The sequence below is a fragment of the Mucor velutinosus genome (assembly GCF_035048745.1).
Source record: "Mucor velutinosus strain NIH1002 chromosome Unknown tig00001547, whole genome shotgun sequence".
NCBI lineage: Eukaryota > Fungi > Mucoromycota > Mucoromycetes > Mucorales > Mucoraceae > Mucor > Mucor velutinosus.
In genome coordinates, this window is record NW_027041901.1 from 595,549 (window position 1) to 612,167 (window position 16,619).

The window sequence follows — 16,619 nt, forward strand, 5'->3', positions numbered from 1 at the left end:
CATATAATTCCTCATTAATGTCAAATTTCATGCAACTCGTACAGGCCTAAACAAGTAAAAATCACAGTAACAATGAATGAACATGGAATAGCATCATCCAAACCTAAAATTTAGGGATTTAGTAGGGGTTAAGAGAAATAGGGAGCGATAATTCGCTCATGAATGCATCGTTTTGACGCCTTTTCTATATCTGTTTATCTATTTGCATTAAATGGTCTGATGTTTTGAATGTATGTTGGTCTTCGTGAGAAGATGGGAGTATAAATGGAAAGTATGATGCCCGGCTTCCAAAAACACACACACAAACAAATAGATAAGATACACACGCTACGATATAAATGGACATTTCCCGCTCTTTTTCTTCCTAATAGCACCAACAACTTATCTACTGGATAGACTATTAATCTATGGCAATTGCATGAAAAAAAAATCGTCATATTTCTTCATTGTATATGCTTTTTTTGTGTATTTTTAGTGTAGATTAGAGGGCTGTATGACAATATGATCACTTCTAAAACAATAAAAAGGAGATCGCCGTCGTTCCTTAAAGCAGGTACCATAACATTTTTGTATCGATTTCACACAAAACGCATGACATGAGATCATGGTGTGGTTATAGTTTTTCCCTATTAAAAGGCGTAATAGTCGTATTGGTACCTGATTTACTCAGTTTATCGAGCCTAAACCAACCCACCCTGTTTAGATAATACATTGCACTAATACAAATGAACACTAGTAGAGTAATTGTCTTGTAGTTGATTTATTGACATTTATTTCATCATACATTTAATACAGCTAACTAAAGAGTGATTGCGTGAGTGAGAGAAAGAGGAGGGGAGATGAGAGATAAAGAGATTTTTCGAGGGATATGTACACAAAAAGAGATGGTAATACTAATCACATTAGTATCTGGAGGCATGAGCTAGATCTTTCAAAGAATCGAAAAAGACCGTAGGAGAATGGCGGAATCTACCGAAGCCTTCCAACGCCTCAAATTCATCTTTTGTTAGATTATGAATTGAAGTAGTTGAAATAGAAGGCAGAGCATCATCTGTAGGATTACACAAATCAGCTACAGACAATCTTCTTGTTCTTTTCAATGGTGGAGTATGTATAACAGCATCTTCTTCTTCGTCCTCTTCCTCGGATGATGTGGAAGATGTGGATGAGAAAATCCGTCTTTTGGGAGATGAGGATGACAAAGAGACTGGGGAGATAAGGCCTGAGGAAGAAGGCTGTTGACCATGCGTTTGTATGTATAATTCAGTGTTGATGTAGCTATTATTGGCAGCACAACAAGATTTCTTTTTGGTATCTGTTTGTTGTTGTTGTTGTTGGTGTTGTTGGTGTTCACACGCAGCAGTAGCAGCAGTAGCAGTCGGTGTGCTCTTTTTTTGAGAAGGCTGTCTGGTCTGTGCTCTTGTATTTGAACGAGTATTATCTCCTGGTCCATCTTTGTGATGTCTGTCCTTGGGATGAGAATTGACAATGTTGTAATGGTTGTTGTTTCTGTGTGTCTGAGTATGTTGCATCATATTGTCAAATCTGCTGAAGGCCTTTTTGCATTCAGGCACAATGCATACAAAAGGTTTCTATATATCAGATCGAATCAATTAGTATTCTAACTAGCTTTTGCGTAGGATGTGAAGTTTACTTCTCCAGTGTGCTTCCTATCAAGAGAGATCAGTATACATTTTATGCATTGTATCTCAATTTTTTTTTATTACCTTGCATGGCGTGCCAGATGTTCACTGCGAGTGAAGATCATGTTGCAATCACCATAGCCTTTGCATTGAAATAGCTTGGGACGAGAGCTTCTAGTGCGCTTTTGTTGCATTTTAGATGTTGAAAAAAAGAATTGGGAAAAAGAGAAAGAGATGGATAAGAAATGGATACAAGTGAACAACGCCTTTTTATTCTGAAAAAGAAAAAGACTCCTTTTTTATCGTGATAGCAGGTTAGATTAGGCGAGCAAAAAAAAAAAAAAAAAAAAAAAAAAAAAAAGACTCCAGGCGTGGGTGTATTTAAAGGAGTAGAAAAAATGTCCAGGCACAAGCTATTATCCTGTTGTTCGCAAACTTATCGTCATTATGGCGCAAATCATTCCATATCGTCCATCAAAAAGTCATCTTGGTAGCGCCTGCGGAACAAAATTTCCGTTTCAGCATGTGTCCTCGTTTCATTCTTCTTCTCCTACATACCTTGATTTCTCTCCATTTTCATTCATGTCTGTATCATCGTCACCGTCATTGACATCCAAGCCCTCTTCTTCAGCGATAGGTGCGTTCATACTCTCGCTCTTGCAACAGAAAAATATCATTCGTTTTAATTTTCGGTTAAAGAAAAAATAGTTCATGGACCATCTTTGCTTTGTGTGTCAATAAATTGAAATCCAGTGGCATTTCATTGAATACTACTTACAAGTAGCCCTCTTCTTCGTTCATGGGATCATCGTCCACATCAGGATTGTATGTGTAAACGTCGCAATCGTTCAATTGTACAATCTCGTCCAGCACATCCCACAGTCTGTCGAATTTTCAAAGCGAATCAATCAACCCCGTGCCCATCACATCAAACACAACGAGCGGGCTTACCTGTATCTGTTCACTATCACATCGTTTCCCAAATTAAATAACGTTGTGTTGACAGAATTCATGACCATTTCGACTGACGGCAGCTTTAAGAATTGATCGGGTCGTACGTCTTCGAAATCATGTTCGGGGAATGCAGCGTTCAAGGTAGCCAGTAGGTAGAAGAATGTCTTGCGAGGTGCAGCTTCCGTCAATCGACCAAAAGGCGAGATGACTTGCAGATCATCAGGTGAAATAGAGCCAGGTGCGAGTAAGTCGGCATTGTATCTGTTTTCAAGTGTCTTGAATAGCTTCTTGTCGGTGCCAGCAGATTTACCTAGGATCATTCACATGAATAGTGTGCTTTTGCTGTATCATACAAGACGCACTTACAGGAGTAGGCTTCTACTCTTCCCGTCAGTATACATTCGGAAGTCTCCCATAAAAACGCTGTGTTTATTAGATCCAAAGAATCCACTTCGAGAAATTTCATGTTAAAATACTAAGTATTGTCGTAGCTAGAAAGTAAGAGGGAAAAGAGGGAAAAGAGGGAAAAGAGGAAAATAATGAATTGGAGAAAGGACCCATTTTCCTTGTGGGATGGCGCATGCTAATGATATCACTGGTCCAATCAATGGCTTTAGTGTCACTTGATCATGGAATTAATTTGCCGTTGCATTATTTTGAGTGAGATTGCTGAACGGTAGCTCAATCATGTAGGGCTACAAAACATTCTCCATGCGACAGCCTATTTGTTTGATGCATGCTGTATTCACCGTCTTTTTCTCTCTCTTTCTTCTCTTTGCTTTCACCCTTGAATATCCCAATGCTCAATCGTCTTCCATATGAAATCATATTACTCATCCTGATGAGATTGAATAATAGAAAAGATTTGTTTTCCATTTTAGGGTCATGTCGTTCATTGTATGGTTTAATTCAAGATGATGCATTTTGGCGAGATTTGGTGAGACGAAGATACGGCATCAAATACAACATCCAGCAGCAATCATGGTGGCAATTGTACATTTCAGGTGACGCAAGTCAAATGTGCTGTCATTTGCAAAACTACGATATGAGATCATTGCAGATCAAAAGAGACTTGTTGTGGAACTTGATCCAGAATTTGAATGGGGTTTGCTGTAGAAATGTTCAGTTTGACCAATATAGTCTGTGCATGGATTCTCGGTGTGAGTTCATTGGTTGTGGCGATGTTTTTTTCGAAAAGGATGAATCTTATTCTGGCCATCTGAGAGGGCATTACCAACAGACCCATCACAATATTGTATTGAAGCTGTCGCCATTGAACTACATGGAGCTCTGGTGCTACAGTTGCAATAGTCCAGTAAGTGCGTGTGCCCGGGTGGCTATTCTACTATACTCATCGCTCCCATGTTAGATTGGTTATTGGGGGTTTCCGCATATTAAAAAACCAATAGCCGAGAAAAACATGTGCCGCAACATCCTGCAGTTCATGACAGCTCTACCACCAGACCATAACCCCTCGCTAAAGCTGGACGTGATTGAAAGAAGACGGTTGATTGAACAGAGACTGTCTGTATTCCAACAAAACCATGACTTTACCTATTTGATTGAAAAACAATGGTTTACAAAATGGATAAATTTCCTGACGGGTATACACACACATGAGACATTGGGTTCATACATGCGGATTGCATATATTAATTAAATTTTTTGGCAGGCAAATCAAATGAAATGCCTGGTGCATTGGACAACTCCATCCTCTTTTTCTCGCATGAGAAGCAGAAGCTAAGGCATGATCTGATGATTGGATGCGACTATGAGCTTGTCGGTCGAAGTATACGTGCTTATATTGAAAGAGTGTATGGGCTTGAGAATGGATCCCACATTGTTTCAGGAGGTAATAATAATAATAATAAAAAAAAAAAAAAAAAAAAAAAAAGAGACACACAGGCTTCGAGTATAAAATTTTTATTCAACAAAATATAATAGATGACTATATAGGCCAACCATTATATCGCGGTATATCACAATCCGCCCTTCTTCACAGACGCTATTACTGACTGGGATCAAGCATGGTTTTCAATCATAATTTGCACAATTTGCAATCTGTTTTGATCATATAAACAGTCGTCTCTCTTCTGCCTTTTGTTTCTGCTATTATCATCTTTTTTGTGTTCGTGTTCGTCTTTCTCCTCTTTTACTTGTTTTTCTTGATTCTGTTCCTCATCCTCATCATCTTGCTGTTGCTGTCGATATGAAATAGGGCTCTTTTTGATAATTTTGACAATTGGATTTTTGGGTCGTGGAGGAGCCTTTTTGATCAAAACAACAGGATGACGAATCTCAAGTGGAGGAGATGCTCTTCTTTTGGCTGGTTTAATGTCGTCGTTGATGCCATAGCGAAGTGGCCATCTCTTGACAATTTTGACTACCGGCTGATGGGGTAAAACATCCTCCTCTGCCTCTTGTGGTCTTTCAATCTTGACATTAACCTTTTGAGCCAGCTTTTGAAGGTCGTTCTTGGATTGTTCTTTATTGATAGTTGGGGTCTTTTTCTGACTGACGGGAGTCTTCTTCTGAATGACGGGTTTTCTCATGGTAGCAGACGACTTGGCTTTTGAGCTGCTGGTAGACTTAGCAGTTAGCTCTGCTGGAGACGCTGATTTCTGCTTCTCCTTTTTCGCAGCGGGTTTGGATGGTGAAGGTGGTGTGGATGGTGATGCAGAGCGCACAGAGGAAGAGGATGATCTTGGAGGGGCTTTGGAGGTCGTGGAAGGCTTGAATCGAGAGACTAATTTCATCTGATTAGGCATCATCATTTGCTGCAGCAATTCCTCGCGCAGGGCAATCTCATCCATTTTGGGATCATATTGGCTTGTGGATTTGTATGTGGCGGTGGCGGTGGAAGTAGAAGTGGAAGTGGCAGCGTACTTGGCGGAAGGTGTGTATTTCGAGGCAGTCGATATTGAAGTAGATGTTGTTGTAGATTTAGAGCGGTAGATTGGGTGGATGCTTGAGGTGGGGTAATCCAAATTGATAGGCGACTCTGAAGAAGCTCCAGTATCGTCTGGCCTGGTTTGTGTTGGGTCTGTTACCATGAATCCTTCATACCACAGCCATCGATAAATCAGCATTGATATATAGACACCTTGTGTAATGGTTACCTTTTGACTTTTTCCCCTCTACAACATGCACTCTTTCTCGATACATGACCTCTTGATTCACTTTGTCTCTGATATATTTTCCGTATCTTTGCTCAAAAGAAGGCGTTTCATATACATTACCAACACCAATCAGTGGTAGCTTGCATTGCTTTGCTATGCGTGGCCAGAGGTTGATTGTCAAATCCATTAATTTCTTTACATCTGGATCGCTGTTCATCTCTTGCAACCATTCGGGCCCGTGTTCAGGATGTTTGTCCAAGTTGGTGAGAAACTCAGGGAAAGTACTGCTGCGAGCTCTGAACTTGATGTATCGGATCAGCTTGGATTTGCTCATTGGAAAAGGTTCATCATGGTAATGTGTGCTGTGAAACCTCTCATACGCCTTACAGGAATCAGAAATAGACATGTTGTAAAGTTTGGTTGAAACTAGAGGGAAGGGAAAAAAAAAAGTGTTGCAATGGATTGCTCCCAGGCAGACAAAAAGATAGGTGCACACCCTCCTACCTTCTACTTGATTCTGAGCTTCCGTACCATCTCGTGACTCTTTCAAAGGTGCGAAGCTTGATATCATGGATACATAGATGTAGCTTGATCATGCTCGACTTGCTTGCCCTATGGGTTTTGTCCATTTAGAGTGCTGCCTGATGGCATTGACTGCCTGGTGGTATTGACTGCATCCTTTCAAGCGAGAAAATGATGCCATTGTAGTTTGATTGGGATGGCGCCAGAATTGACATCTCTGGGCACACAAAATTCTGGTTTAGCGATATTGGAGATACCAAAGAGATCCACAGAGTACAGTAGGTGACCTTTGCTCTCAGATCACTGCAGTATATCAAACAAGGGGCCCTTCCAACGTTGTCCAAGCAATGGAGAATTGGAGAGCATGACAAGCTGAAATACAAGCAACTGACAGAATGATGTGGCATTGCATGGCGTAGGTGCTCTTGACAATACTATAACTTTGTGTATACTTGTACTATGTGCTCTAATTGTCCTGATAACTGACTCATGTATCGACTTGGTCATTCAGTTTCTGTTGACGTTACCCAATGTATATAAAAATCCTATTTGAAATTTCAGGATATGGTAGGATCAACTTGAGACGTTAAAGAGCAATCAATGAAAGGCAAACCAGATCGATCATCATTACCAAAACAAAAACAAAGAGTCATGAAGGAGTCATGCCGAAGAAGTGGCTGCACTTGACGATGCTGACCCCTTGATTTGATGTTGCTGTTAGTTGCATACTCTTCAACATATCCGTAGTCTAAGCCTCTTTTCCCAAATGTCTTTTGAACAGCAGTTTGGAACCGCACTAACAAGTATTTTTCCTATTTTAGTTTCTCTTTCATTGTTTCTCCATCACACACACAAGCATGTCAACAGTAGCAGCTCAGTCTACTACTAGCAAAGATAACAGTATACGAGTGACGAGGCCCATTGCGTCTACCAGCAAAGACACAAAATCCTACGTTCATTTTGTAGCTGGAGGGTAAACTTGCATTGTCTTATGACACACATTATGTATTGACGCATTTGCACATTTAACAGCGTCGGTGGTCTTGTTGGTGCAGTGTGTACCTCTCCACTAGATGTAGTCAAAACTCGCCTACAGGTAAGGACATGCACTGGGACACTGGAGAAAGAGACATTGTTTAACTTGGTCGTTTTGCATAGTCGACATTTTATCAACAAGGCATAGAAAAGGGCATAAAACACACAGGCTCTGTATTGGGACACTTTATCGAAACCGGCAAATTATTAGTGTATGTGTAGCGCAGTCTATATGATATAGTGTTGGCATATTCATGTGAAGGATGTAGACAAATCAAGCAAATTGAAGGATTTCAAGGTTATTTCAAGGGCCTTGGACCCAATTTAATCGGTGTAATTCCTGCTAGGTAAATTAAGGGAACCTGGCGTACGGAATAGGGATTTGAGCTAATGTCTTATAGAGCAATCAACTTTTATGCCTATGGCAATGGCAAGAAATACTACAGCGAGTTGAACTATGGCAAAGAGACAGCCATTGTACATCTGGCATCTGCTGCGACAGCTGGTAATTCTACATAATTCATGCTTGTGTTACTCGAGAACTCTAAATCCGTCCACAGGTATTATAACCTCGACAGTGACAAACCCAATTTGGGTGGTGAAAACAAGGTTGCAGTTACAAGGCAAAAAGAGAATTTATGCCAACAGTCTGGATTGTGCGTGGAGCATCTTTAGCAAGGAAGGCGTCAAAGGCCTATACAAGGGCATGAGCGCTTCCTATTTGGGTGTTGCTGAAGGCACCATTCAATGGGTCATTTACGAGAATTTAAAGAAAAGATGGGCTCATTCACCTGCTCAAATGGAGAATAAGCTGACTGTGGGAGGTAAAAGTGCTCAAGGTAAGTGATTCGTGTGAAATGCTCTACTGCAAGTCAAAGTTTAACAGTGTATCCATCAGCGTGGTTTGGCAATCTTGGAGCTGCTGCTGTGGCAAAACTAGTGGCTGCCTGTGTCGCTTATCCACATGAAGTAATCCGAACACGATTGAGAGAGCCTGTGCCAAAAAATGGCATTGTTAAATACACTGGTATATTGCAGACATTGAAATTGGTAGCTAAGGAAGAAGGTATTGTTGCATTATATGGTGGTATGTCTGCTCATTTAATGCGTGTCGTGCCTAATGCTGCTATAATGTTCTTTTGTTATGAAGCTATTTTACATAGCTTTGGTTAGAAAAATTAGAAGGACATTAAAGCTCTCTTTTGTACATACTATATATACAGTACATATATTTTCACTCTACTTATTTCATTAAACTCATAAAACAGTAAAATCAAGGTCGCCAGGCACATTTGAAACCATAAAAAGAAAGTTGAGCTTACAAGCATTTCGATGGTGAAAGCCAAGCTGCATAGCGTTATGAAATATAAAGCTGGGCATTAAATGATTTAGGATAAGTTATAGCACACGCCAATCCACACCGCCCCTCTTGTAAGCTTTCAGCAGCATCAATTGCCATCAGGATAAGTAGGGGAATCGACAATACCAGCAAACAAGCAGCCGCCAAAAATAATTTAATCTCAGATTAACGTTCTGTCCTGATTTGATCAATTTCAAACTTTTTGGATTCAATTCGACCTATTTTGCTAGATTCGACTATGTAAATTGTATGCTCGTCCTAAACGCCCTTATACTTTCTTGGAGTACTTTTCAATGCGCATTCAATGGTCCTATTTTTAATGCAAGTCTTGAACAAAACCATCGAGCAATGTCTGAAAATAAGAAATGCAGTTTTTGGCTAGAAAGTCGAGAAAATGCATATGAAGGTCGTACAAAAGTGATGTCAAGGGTTGCTTTGGATCAATAGCTTCATTTTGATTTAATATAAACCATAACAAAAGTCTTCATTTTTGAGGTGAAAAAAGCGATCGTTTGATTTTTGATAAAAATCATGAGGTATACCTCATGGTTTGAGGTCGATTTTTGGCGATGATTTTTTTGGACCAAGAAAAGTTGAGCGAAAGTGCCAGCAAGCAAGTGCTAGATGAGAGCAATAATTTGGCGCTGTTCTGAAGGCCTAAAGCGGCTTCCAACGCGAGAAATCACTGCTCAAATGCATCGAAATCTTGGCTGTGTTTAGCATACGTTTGAGTAGTAAGAAGTAATGCAAATATGCTGTCCGCCTCTATAACGATTATTTTCATTGATACGGACGTGGAGCATTGTAGGAGAGTTAGACCCGTAGTTTTGGAGACTTTTTACGCGATGGTGGAAAGGTAAAACTATATAGAGATGAACGAAGCAAATTGGCAGTGCAAGCCGCTACCGTGTAAATTAGCCCTTATCAAAGCGAAGCAAAGGTAGAGAATCAGCCGAAGCGTGCATAGAGGCACTCGTCTGTAATAAAAGTCTTGGTTCACTTGAATGTATTGTTGTATTAGCTTCTTCAACCTGTTGGCTGTAGTATACAGTATATTGCTTTTCATGGTCCGTCTGAATTGTTTTGTACATTACACATCTCATCTCGTCAGAAAACTAAGCATACCAAGTAGCTAACTTTAAAAGAGATGCTATGATACGCATTCAATTATACCCTCAAAAGTACTTGACATTTCTATACCAACTGAATGGATCTACACACATTGACATGACTATAATTAGTTTGCACGAAGCAGGTTGGATTTCCTTATCTGACTTGATGTACGGGGATTGGAAATGTTTATATTTATATCATTTCAAATTACCATTTCAACTAGAAATTTGACTTGAAATTTCCGTTCTTGTTCTTCCTCTATCTCTTTTTTGCATCACTCAACTGAACGAAATGACTCAATTCCCTCCACTTCCGCCTCCACCTCCAGCACCAGCATCCAAAAAGATGCATCCTCCACCACCTCCACCTACGTCTGATTTCAGAACAGCAGTAATCAAGAATCATTGGGTAACTATAGCCAATTGTATCCAACAAGTAACTTGTATTGACCGCCATGCATCCTTAGAATGATCCACCCAAGAAGGTAAAATAGAGTCAAATCGCAAGCCTCACCGTCTCACTGGGATGATGTGATTAGATCTTCCACAAAAATGCAGATGATGAGGATGTCACATTAGATGTTCAAGAAGTCTCCAAGACACTATCGAACAAGCTCGAGCTTTGCAAGACAACATTCGAGGTAAATTTGTTGCATTGACGCTTATCGTGATGTATGCTAAGATTGCTGCAGTCTGGACCACAAAAACGAATTGTGGATGATACGAGTCGTAGAATTGGCACTTTGTTGGAAGAATTAGAAAAGAAAGAGCTATCAAACGATGTGGTGAAATCACTCCACACACTAACCAATGGTAAGTTAAAAAAAGCTGACGGGAGATGCGCACAGTGTGGTTCATGTCTGTATTGACTATGTGTAGCACTGGAGGCAAAAGAATATACAAAGGCACTGGAGGTACATACACAACTCATGACAACTCAGTATGAAAGCCATGGAAATTGGATTGTGGGGTTGAAGCGACTTGTAGACCTCACAGAAAAGGCATCGGTTTAATAGAGTAGATATTTCGTTTGTCGGATTTGCCGAAAGAGATTTTGTATTCTTTTAGTATGCAATAAATGTGGATGATGGCAGACTCCTTGTTCAATATGCTTTATCAGTGGCACTACTTCACGAGCAGTTCCTAAACAACACTTTGCTTTAAGTGGAGATAAAAAGTCTGTGTGTTGTGGATCAAATCAACATATTGATGGCGATGTACTGGTTGCAACTGCCAGCGAAAGACGAGGATATAGGATCCCGTGTGTTTTTCTGCGATCTGGCCTTGTTAAAAACGGTCCTTGAAAGGGGATAATCAACGCTGTCTAGTATATGATGTACTAGCCGATCTATCTCGCTACGCTCGATGTCGGCGTCGCCCTGTGGGCTCTCGCCAAAGATATTTTAAATCAAATATAATAGAATTTTGGTATATCAAGTAGATTTTAAACAATTCATTATTAGTAAAAAAAAAAAAAAAAAAAAAAAGAAAGTTATATTAGAGCCACTAGGAGGAGGAGAGGAGGTATCTCCCTCGGTATTCTTTTTGCTTACAATGATATCAAACGAAGCCTACTATTGGGACAATGTGAAAGACAATTCAAATTTTATGCAGCATTTGTACATCACAATCGTTATTTTCTGATAATAGAATTGTGATATCATTCGCTGCTGCTGATGCTCTTAATAAGATAGCTACATAAAGCTGGTCATACGTAAATACAGAACATGTGTAGGATCTATAGCGACTTTTTTTGAGCTATTGTCATTGCAAAAGACACATTCATGAGACAAAGCTCCCCAAAAAAAAAGTATTTGCGCTAAGCAATTGTCCTTTCAACTCCATGATCCGCATTTAATCAGCATCGCAATCATCATTGTCATCAATAGAAAGGCATTTAGGTCAGCCAGCAGCAGCCAATTTGATTCAAATTCCGTTTTTTTTTTCTGTTCAAGATTGGACAGATTTTGTCTTTTTTCGACTTCTTTAATTTACTTTATGATATTCGACTATATAAACTGTGATGATCATTCAATGCTTCCTAATACATTCTTGAAGTACTTTTCAAGGCGCTTCCAATGGTACTAAGTAAAGTAGATATTCTTGAATAAATTTATTGAGTAATTTATGAAAATATGAAAAAGTGGTTTTTAGCGAAAATAGCCATATTTTGCATATGAACACCTCATAAAAGTGGTTTCAGAGGTTGCTTTGGATCGAGAGAAACATTTGATGTAATACATACCATAGTAAGTGTCTTCAGTTTCAAGGCGAAAAACGCGATCGTTTGATTTTCGATGAAAACTATGAGGGGTACCTCATGGTTTTTTGGTCGATTTTTGGCCATGTTTTTTTTTGGCCCAAAAAAGTTGAGCAAAGGTATCAGGAAGTTACTACTACTCAAGTACAATTGTTTGGCATCATTCCGGTGGCTCAGAAAAGTCTACATGTTAAGATATGAAGGCTTGAAAGCTGTCAAATTTAGTTATGTATTGCTTTATAGAGTTTATTTACACGGCATAAATCACATCTCTGGTAGCTGCAATTTACTAGGAAGGCAGTTCGGTAGCTTGAGCAATTCTTTATTCGAATAAAAGTCATATTGTTTTTGGTGAAGCTGATCCATGCAAACTTTGATGCGCTACGTTGCTCGTAAGCTTATTAATAAAGGAAATGAGAAATCGAATTTGCTGCTTAGATACTATGGTTTTGAATGTTTTACAGCATATATAATGAATGTTTTGATGAGCAGAAGGCTATTTTGGTATGCTAGGTACGCTTTTCTGTGCAGCGTGGGTGCATCAAGTATTCTCACTTGACTTAGAATGACCTGATCCACTACATCATACTTTAGGCAGCCAAACTTTGAGATTCAATGTAATGAAATCCTATTTAGCGCTGATATTACGAGAATATTATCCAGGACAGACAGCAAAAACCAAGCCATTGTCATAATCTACTTGTATATAATAAACGGGTGCTTTGACAAGCGATTAATGATAATTTTAGGTACCAAGATTGTTGGTTGATTGCAGAATTTGCATGTAGAGGTCAGAGATGTCGGAGTGATACAATGCTCCCATCAATCAATGTCCTCAATGATGTGCTCTTCAACAAAACGTAGCTATCAGGTATTGGATAGCCAAAGCTTCATTTAAAGATCGCAATGGAGTAGTATCATCCATCTCTTGATTACTCAAGGCCCTCGCTGTGCTATAGCATTGCAATCCATATCTTAATACTGCGTCGTATCCTGTGACTATTATTACAACCAAACCTGTCTAAATACTTGTTGCAGGAAGAAGCAAAAGATTTTTTTGTTTCCTTTACAACACATTCCTTTAGCAACAATGTCAGCAGAGAAACCAGTCTGTGCTTCTATCGAGTGTAAAAACGAAGCCCATTTGCAATGTCCCACTTGTGTCAAGTTGGGCAAGAATGAGGGCTCCTTCTTTTGTTCTCAAGATTGTTTCAAAAAGAGTTGGGTAAGTAATGTCCATCATTGCTTCCAGTGTCTGTCATTAATACAGCAGGAAACAGGGATCGCATAAAGCAGTTCATGGAAACACAAAGTGTAAATATAGTTAACGAGATGCAGCAATCAATGATGCTAATGTTAGTTGGAAACTTATAGCTCCCTATGATCCTTTCAAGACATTCAAGTACACCGGCCCTCTTCGTGCTGTGTATCCTCTCTCTCCTCGTCGTCAAGTACCTGCCGAGATTGCTAGACCTGATTATTCAGAGACTGGTAATTGAATCTGCTCTAATCTTGTTAGGCTATGTAGTAACTTTGCATGATGACAGGTATCTCCAAGTCTGAATACATGGCCAGAAGCTCTGACATCAAGGTGTGCAATGCTGAAGAAATCGAAGGTATCAGAAAGGCCTGTGCTGTAAGTGATTCAAATGGAAGCTTATGAATAGCAGTAATTAACCAGAGATCTTTAAGATCACCCGTGAGGTACTTGAAATTGCTGCTAATTCTATCCGTGTTGGTATGACAACTGATGAGCTTGGTAAGTCAAAATTAAGGTACAACACTTTCAACCAGCATATTGAGTGTCCGTCTTTCATTAGATGCTATCGTTCATGAAGCTACTATTAAGCGCGGTGCTTATCCTTCTCCATTAAACTACAACTACTTTCCCAAGTCTTGTTGCACGTAAGTTTTTTCAATATGTGTTTATTGCGCATTTTACTAACATTGCATCGTGACCATAGATCTTTGAACGAAGGTTAGATTTTGATGCATAACATCCCCCTTTTCCCAACATTGAATTAACGCTCTTTTCCCACATCATAGTCATTTGCCACGGTATTCCTGATCAAAGACCTTTGGAAGATGGCGATATCCTCAACATTGATATCAGTTGTTTCTACAATGGTTTCCATGGTGATACCAATGGTACTTACTTTGTCGGTAATGTCGATGAAGCTGGCAAAAAATTAGTCAACGTTACCCGTGAATGTTTGGAGAAGGCCATCGCTCTTGGTAAACATGCCCTTGTTCATCACCCACTTATTGCTATATACTCACACCTCACCCTCTAAATAGTCAAGCCTGGTATGAGATATCGTGATTTCGGTAAGGTCATTGAAGAACATGCCACCAAGAACGGCTTCTCTGTTGTTCGCGCTTTTGTTGGCCACGGTATAAACCAAATGTTCCACTGTGCTCCTAATGTTCCTCATTACGCCAGTAAGTTTTTGTCCTTTTCCGTGGTGCTACTTGAGATTCCATGATGATTCACACAGCATTTTCTTTTTAGACAACAAGGCTATTGGTGTTTGTAAGCCTGGCCATGTATTCACAATCGAACCTATGATTTGTGAAGGCGTTCATCAAGAGCTTTTGTGGTAAGTTGATTTTGGCAACTCTAGTAACGGAAACGATATTTACGTGAACAAATACTTAGGCCTGATGGCTGGACCGCTACCACCAAGGATGGCAAACGTTCTGCTCAATTTGAGCATACTCTTCTTGTCACAGAGGATGGTGTTGAAATCTTGACCTAAGTTTGATGTACCTTTCTTTTCCTCTCTCTTTTTGCACCGTTTATATAATGGTATTCATTTTTAGACATGTAACTTTATTATATAGATTGCCAATACTATTTGATAAAAAAAGCCGATGGGGATTTCAAGGAGCAGGGCGTTTTTGTTGATGTTTAACAAATCGGAGCATGTGAATTGAATAAAAATGCCAAGAGTACCTTGTCTTGATGTGTGGATCGGTCGTTCCTGAAGCGCACCTCATGAAATGTAACTAATTTAGAGTGGCGCGCTTGTATTTTTACATGTATATTTGTTGATATTTCGCTTGTGCAATGAGAAAATACACTAAGCATCAGGTACCATGAAGTAATTGATGTCTGGGTTGATCTTCTTGCTGTCGTTGACTGTTGCCCTTCATCTAGGCTTAAAGCTTATATTTAGCTTCTTGCTCTTTTTTACCTTATTTGTATGTAAAAGCGAACTAACCTTAATTTCAAATTGAACGGGTGATTTACCGAGTTCGAAAGATCCTTTACATGAAACTGTACAATAAGGTACCTGTGCATAGTAAATAAATAAACACCCATATAAGCTCCCACCCTGCTCATCGAGCATCCCTACCTCGTCTGGTATATACATTTTCGCGACACTGTATGATGGATTTTCGACGTGTAAAGTATAGGCTTACCACTTGCCTTTGTAATACCTTCTAGGTTTATACAAATTAATTGAATAGAGAGCGCCATTTGAATCAACGATCATGGATTGACCATACTGAAAAGGAAAAATAGCTTAAATTGAAGCCGCATAAGATTCATTTCATAGTGTAACCATCACGAGAATTTGATGTACCTGTATATTATGCGTATCATAAATGTTTATCATTTCAACCCCATCAAACAACGCTAAAGTAATCGACATCGCTTTTAGCCACTTTCTCACTCGGATCAATGATGAAAAAAGGAAACCAAATTTGCACTGATAAAGATTGCAAAAAGATATAAAAAGGGCCACTTTTTGCCACTCAAATCTAACTTTACCAAATCAAATTATTTCACTCTTAAACATGTCCAACTACCACGAAGAAGCTTACAACAAGATCACTGCCACTGAAGTTGTTACCGAAGAACATCAAGCCGAATGGACCCACGAACTCCTCGGTGGTGCTGCTGCTTTCGGTGCCATGGCCATGTACAACAAGAAGCAAGAAGAAGAGGGTACTCCCGTTGACCACGCTATGGCCAAGAACCTCCTCGCTGGTCTTGCTGGTGCTGCCGTTGATAGACTCGTTGAGACCAAGGGTTTGGACTGGTTCGACAGACAAAAGGCCAAGAAGCACGCCGAAGAAGAGGCCCAAAAGTTGTACACTCAACAAACCGGTTACGAATTCTAAATCTAGCAGTAATCTCTGCCCTTATACATATACTCCATCTGAAAATTCCCCAATTTTTATTATAAATAAAATTGTTTAAATACTGTATCATTTCAAAAAAAAATGTCTTTAATTGAGTTGTATGTAATTGGAGTACATCAAATGCAAGTGGTTCCGCTGGTGAGCAAGGTGAGTTGATGCTTGACCAAGGTGAGTATATTGTGCGGGTTACTGTGGTATGCGTTGTAATGTGGATATTTGTGGGTTAACTGCTATGTTTTTGTGTGCCTGCAAATGCCAGCAAGACTAGTACGCGACTGCACCATCTTCCAAACAACAACTCATATCCGGAACATCATACATCTGACTCTGTGAGATGTCGCTTTGCAAATCACAATCTGTATACAAAAGATGCCATTTTTCCGTAAATTAAATGCTGCTCACGCCTGATTCATTTAGCAGTTTGTGCTCAAATTATCTTTCTCGGTTGTCTGATATCTACAG

General features: G+C 39.6%; 8 protein-coding genes across 8 annotated transcripts; 5 read left to right on the plus strand and 3 right to left on the minus strand.

Moving 5' to 3' along the window:
• Positions 1-902: 902 nt before the first annotated feature.
• Positions 903-1,837, minus strand: ATC70_006619 (uncharacterized protein; the record flags this gene model as incomplete). Its single annotated transcript, XM_064825891.1, has 3 exons — positions 903-1,592; positions 1,655-1,670; positions 1,728-1,837. 3 exons carry the CDS (start codon positions 1,835-1,837, stop codon positions 903-905), a joined length of 816 nt encoding a protein of 271 aa, XP_064687405.1.
• A 263-nt stretch (positions 1,838-2,100) lies between these two features.
• On the minus strand, positions 2,101-3,063 carry ATC70_006620 (uncharacterized protein; the record flags this gene model as incomplete). Its single annotated transcript, XM_064825892.1, has 5 exons — positions 2,101-2,140; positions 2,202-2,363; positions 2,422-2,526; positions 2,595-2,907; positions 2,964-3,063. The coding sequence occupies 5 exons, from the start codon at positions 3,061-3,063 to the stop codon at positions 2,101-2,103; spliced, it is 720 nt and encodes a 239-aa protein (XP_064687406.1).
• Positions 3,064-3,744: 681 nt separating this feature from the next.
• On the plus strand, positions 3,745-4,612 carry ATC70_006621 (uncharacterized protein; the record flags this gene model as incomplete). The annotated part of the gene is made up of 4 exons (XM_064825893.1): positions 3,745-3,912; positions 3,967-4,201; positions 4,270-4,449; positions 4,542-4,612. The coding sequence occupies 4 exons, from the start codon at positions 3,745-3,747 to the stop codon at positions 4,610-4,612; spliced, it is 654 nt and encodes a 217-aa protein (XP_064687407.1).
• Positions 4,613-4,618: 6 nt separating this feature from the next.
• Positions 4,619-6,122, minus strand: ATC70_006622 (uncharacterized protein; the record flags this gene model as incomplete). Its single annotated transcript, XM_064825894.1, has 2 exons — positions 4,619-5,655; positions 5,717-6,122. The coding sequence occupies 2 exons, from the start codon at positions 6,120-6,122 to the stop codon at positions 4,619-4,621; spliced, it is 1,443 nt and encodes a 480-aa protein (XP_064687408.1).
• A 973-nt stretch (positions 6,123-7,095) lies between these two features.
• Positions 7,096-8,446, plus strand: ATC70_006623 (uncharacterized protein; the record flags this gene model as incomplete). Its single annotated transcript, XM_064825895.1, has 7 exons — positions 7,096-7,211; positions 7,271-7,334; positions 7,397-7,485; positions 7,543-7,620; positions 7,675-7,778; positions 7,834-8,112; positions 8,172-8,446. The coding sequence occupies 7 exons, from the start codon at positions 7,096-7,098 to the stop codon at positions 8,444-8,446; spliced, it is 1,005 nt and encodes a 334-aa protein (XP_064687409.1).
• Positions 8,447-10,037: 1,591 nt separating this feature from the next.
• On the plus strand, positions 10,038-10,758 carry ATC70_006624 (uncharacterized protein; the record flags this gene model as incomplete). Its single annotated transcript, XM_064825896.1, has 5 exons — positions 10,038-10,154; positions 10,213-10,230; positions 10,285-10,386; positions 10,438-10,558; positions 10,625-10,758. 5 exons carry the CDS (start codon positions 10,038-10,040, stop codon positions 10,756-10,758), a joined length of 492 nt encoding a protein of 163 aa, XP_064687410.1.
• A 2,337-nt stretch (positions 10,759-13,095) lies between these two features.
• On the plus strand, positions 13,096-14,764 carry ATC70_006625 (uncharacterized protein; the record flags this gene model as incomplete). The annotated part of the gene is made up of 11 exons (XM_064825897.1): positions 13,096-13,230; positions 13,286-13,319; positions 13,380-13,496; positions 13,553-13,641; positions 13,698-13,764; positions 13,826-13,910; positions 13,970-13,983; positions 14,052-14,240; positions 14,304-14,447; positions 14,518-14,605; positions 14,665-14,764. The coding sequence occupies 11 exons, from the start codon at positions 13,096-13,098 to the stop codon at positions 14,762-14,764; spliced, it is 1,062 nt and encodes a 353-aa protein (XP_064687411.1).
• A 1,045-nt stretch (positions 14,765-15,809) lies between these two features.
• ATC70_006626 (uncharacterized protein) lies at positions 15,810-16,136 on the plus strand (the record flags this gene model as incomplete). Its single annotated transcript, XM_064825898.1, has 1 exon — positions 15,810-16,136. The coding sequence occupies one exon, from the start codon at positions 15,810-15,812 to the stop codon at positions 16,134-16,136; it is 327 nt and encodes a 108-aa protein (XP_064687412.1).
• Between the last annotated feature and the right edge of the window lie 483 nt (positions 16,137-16,619).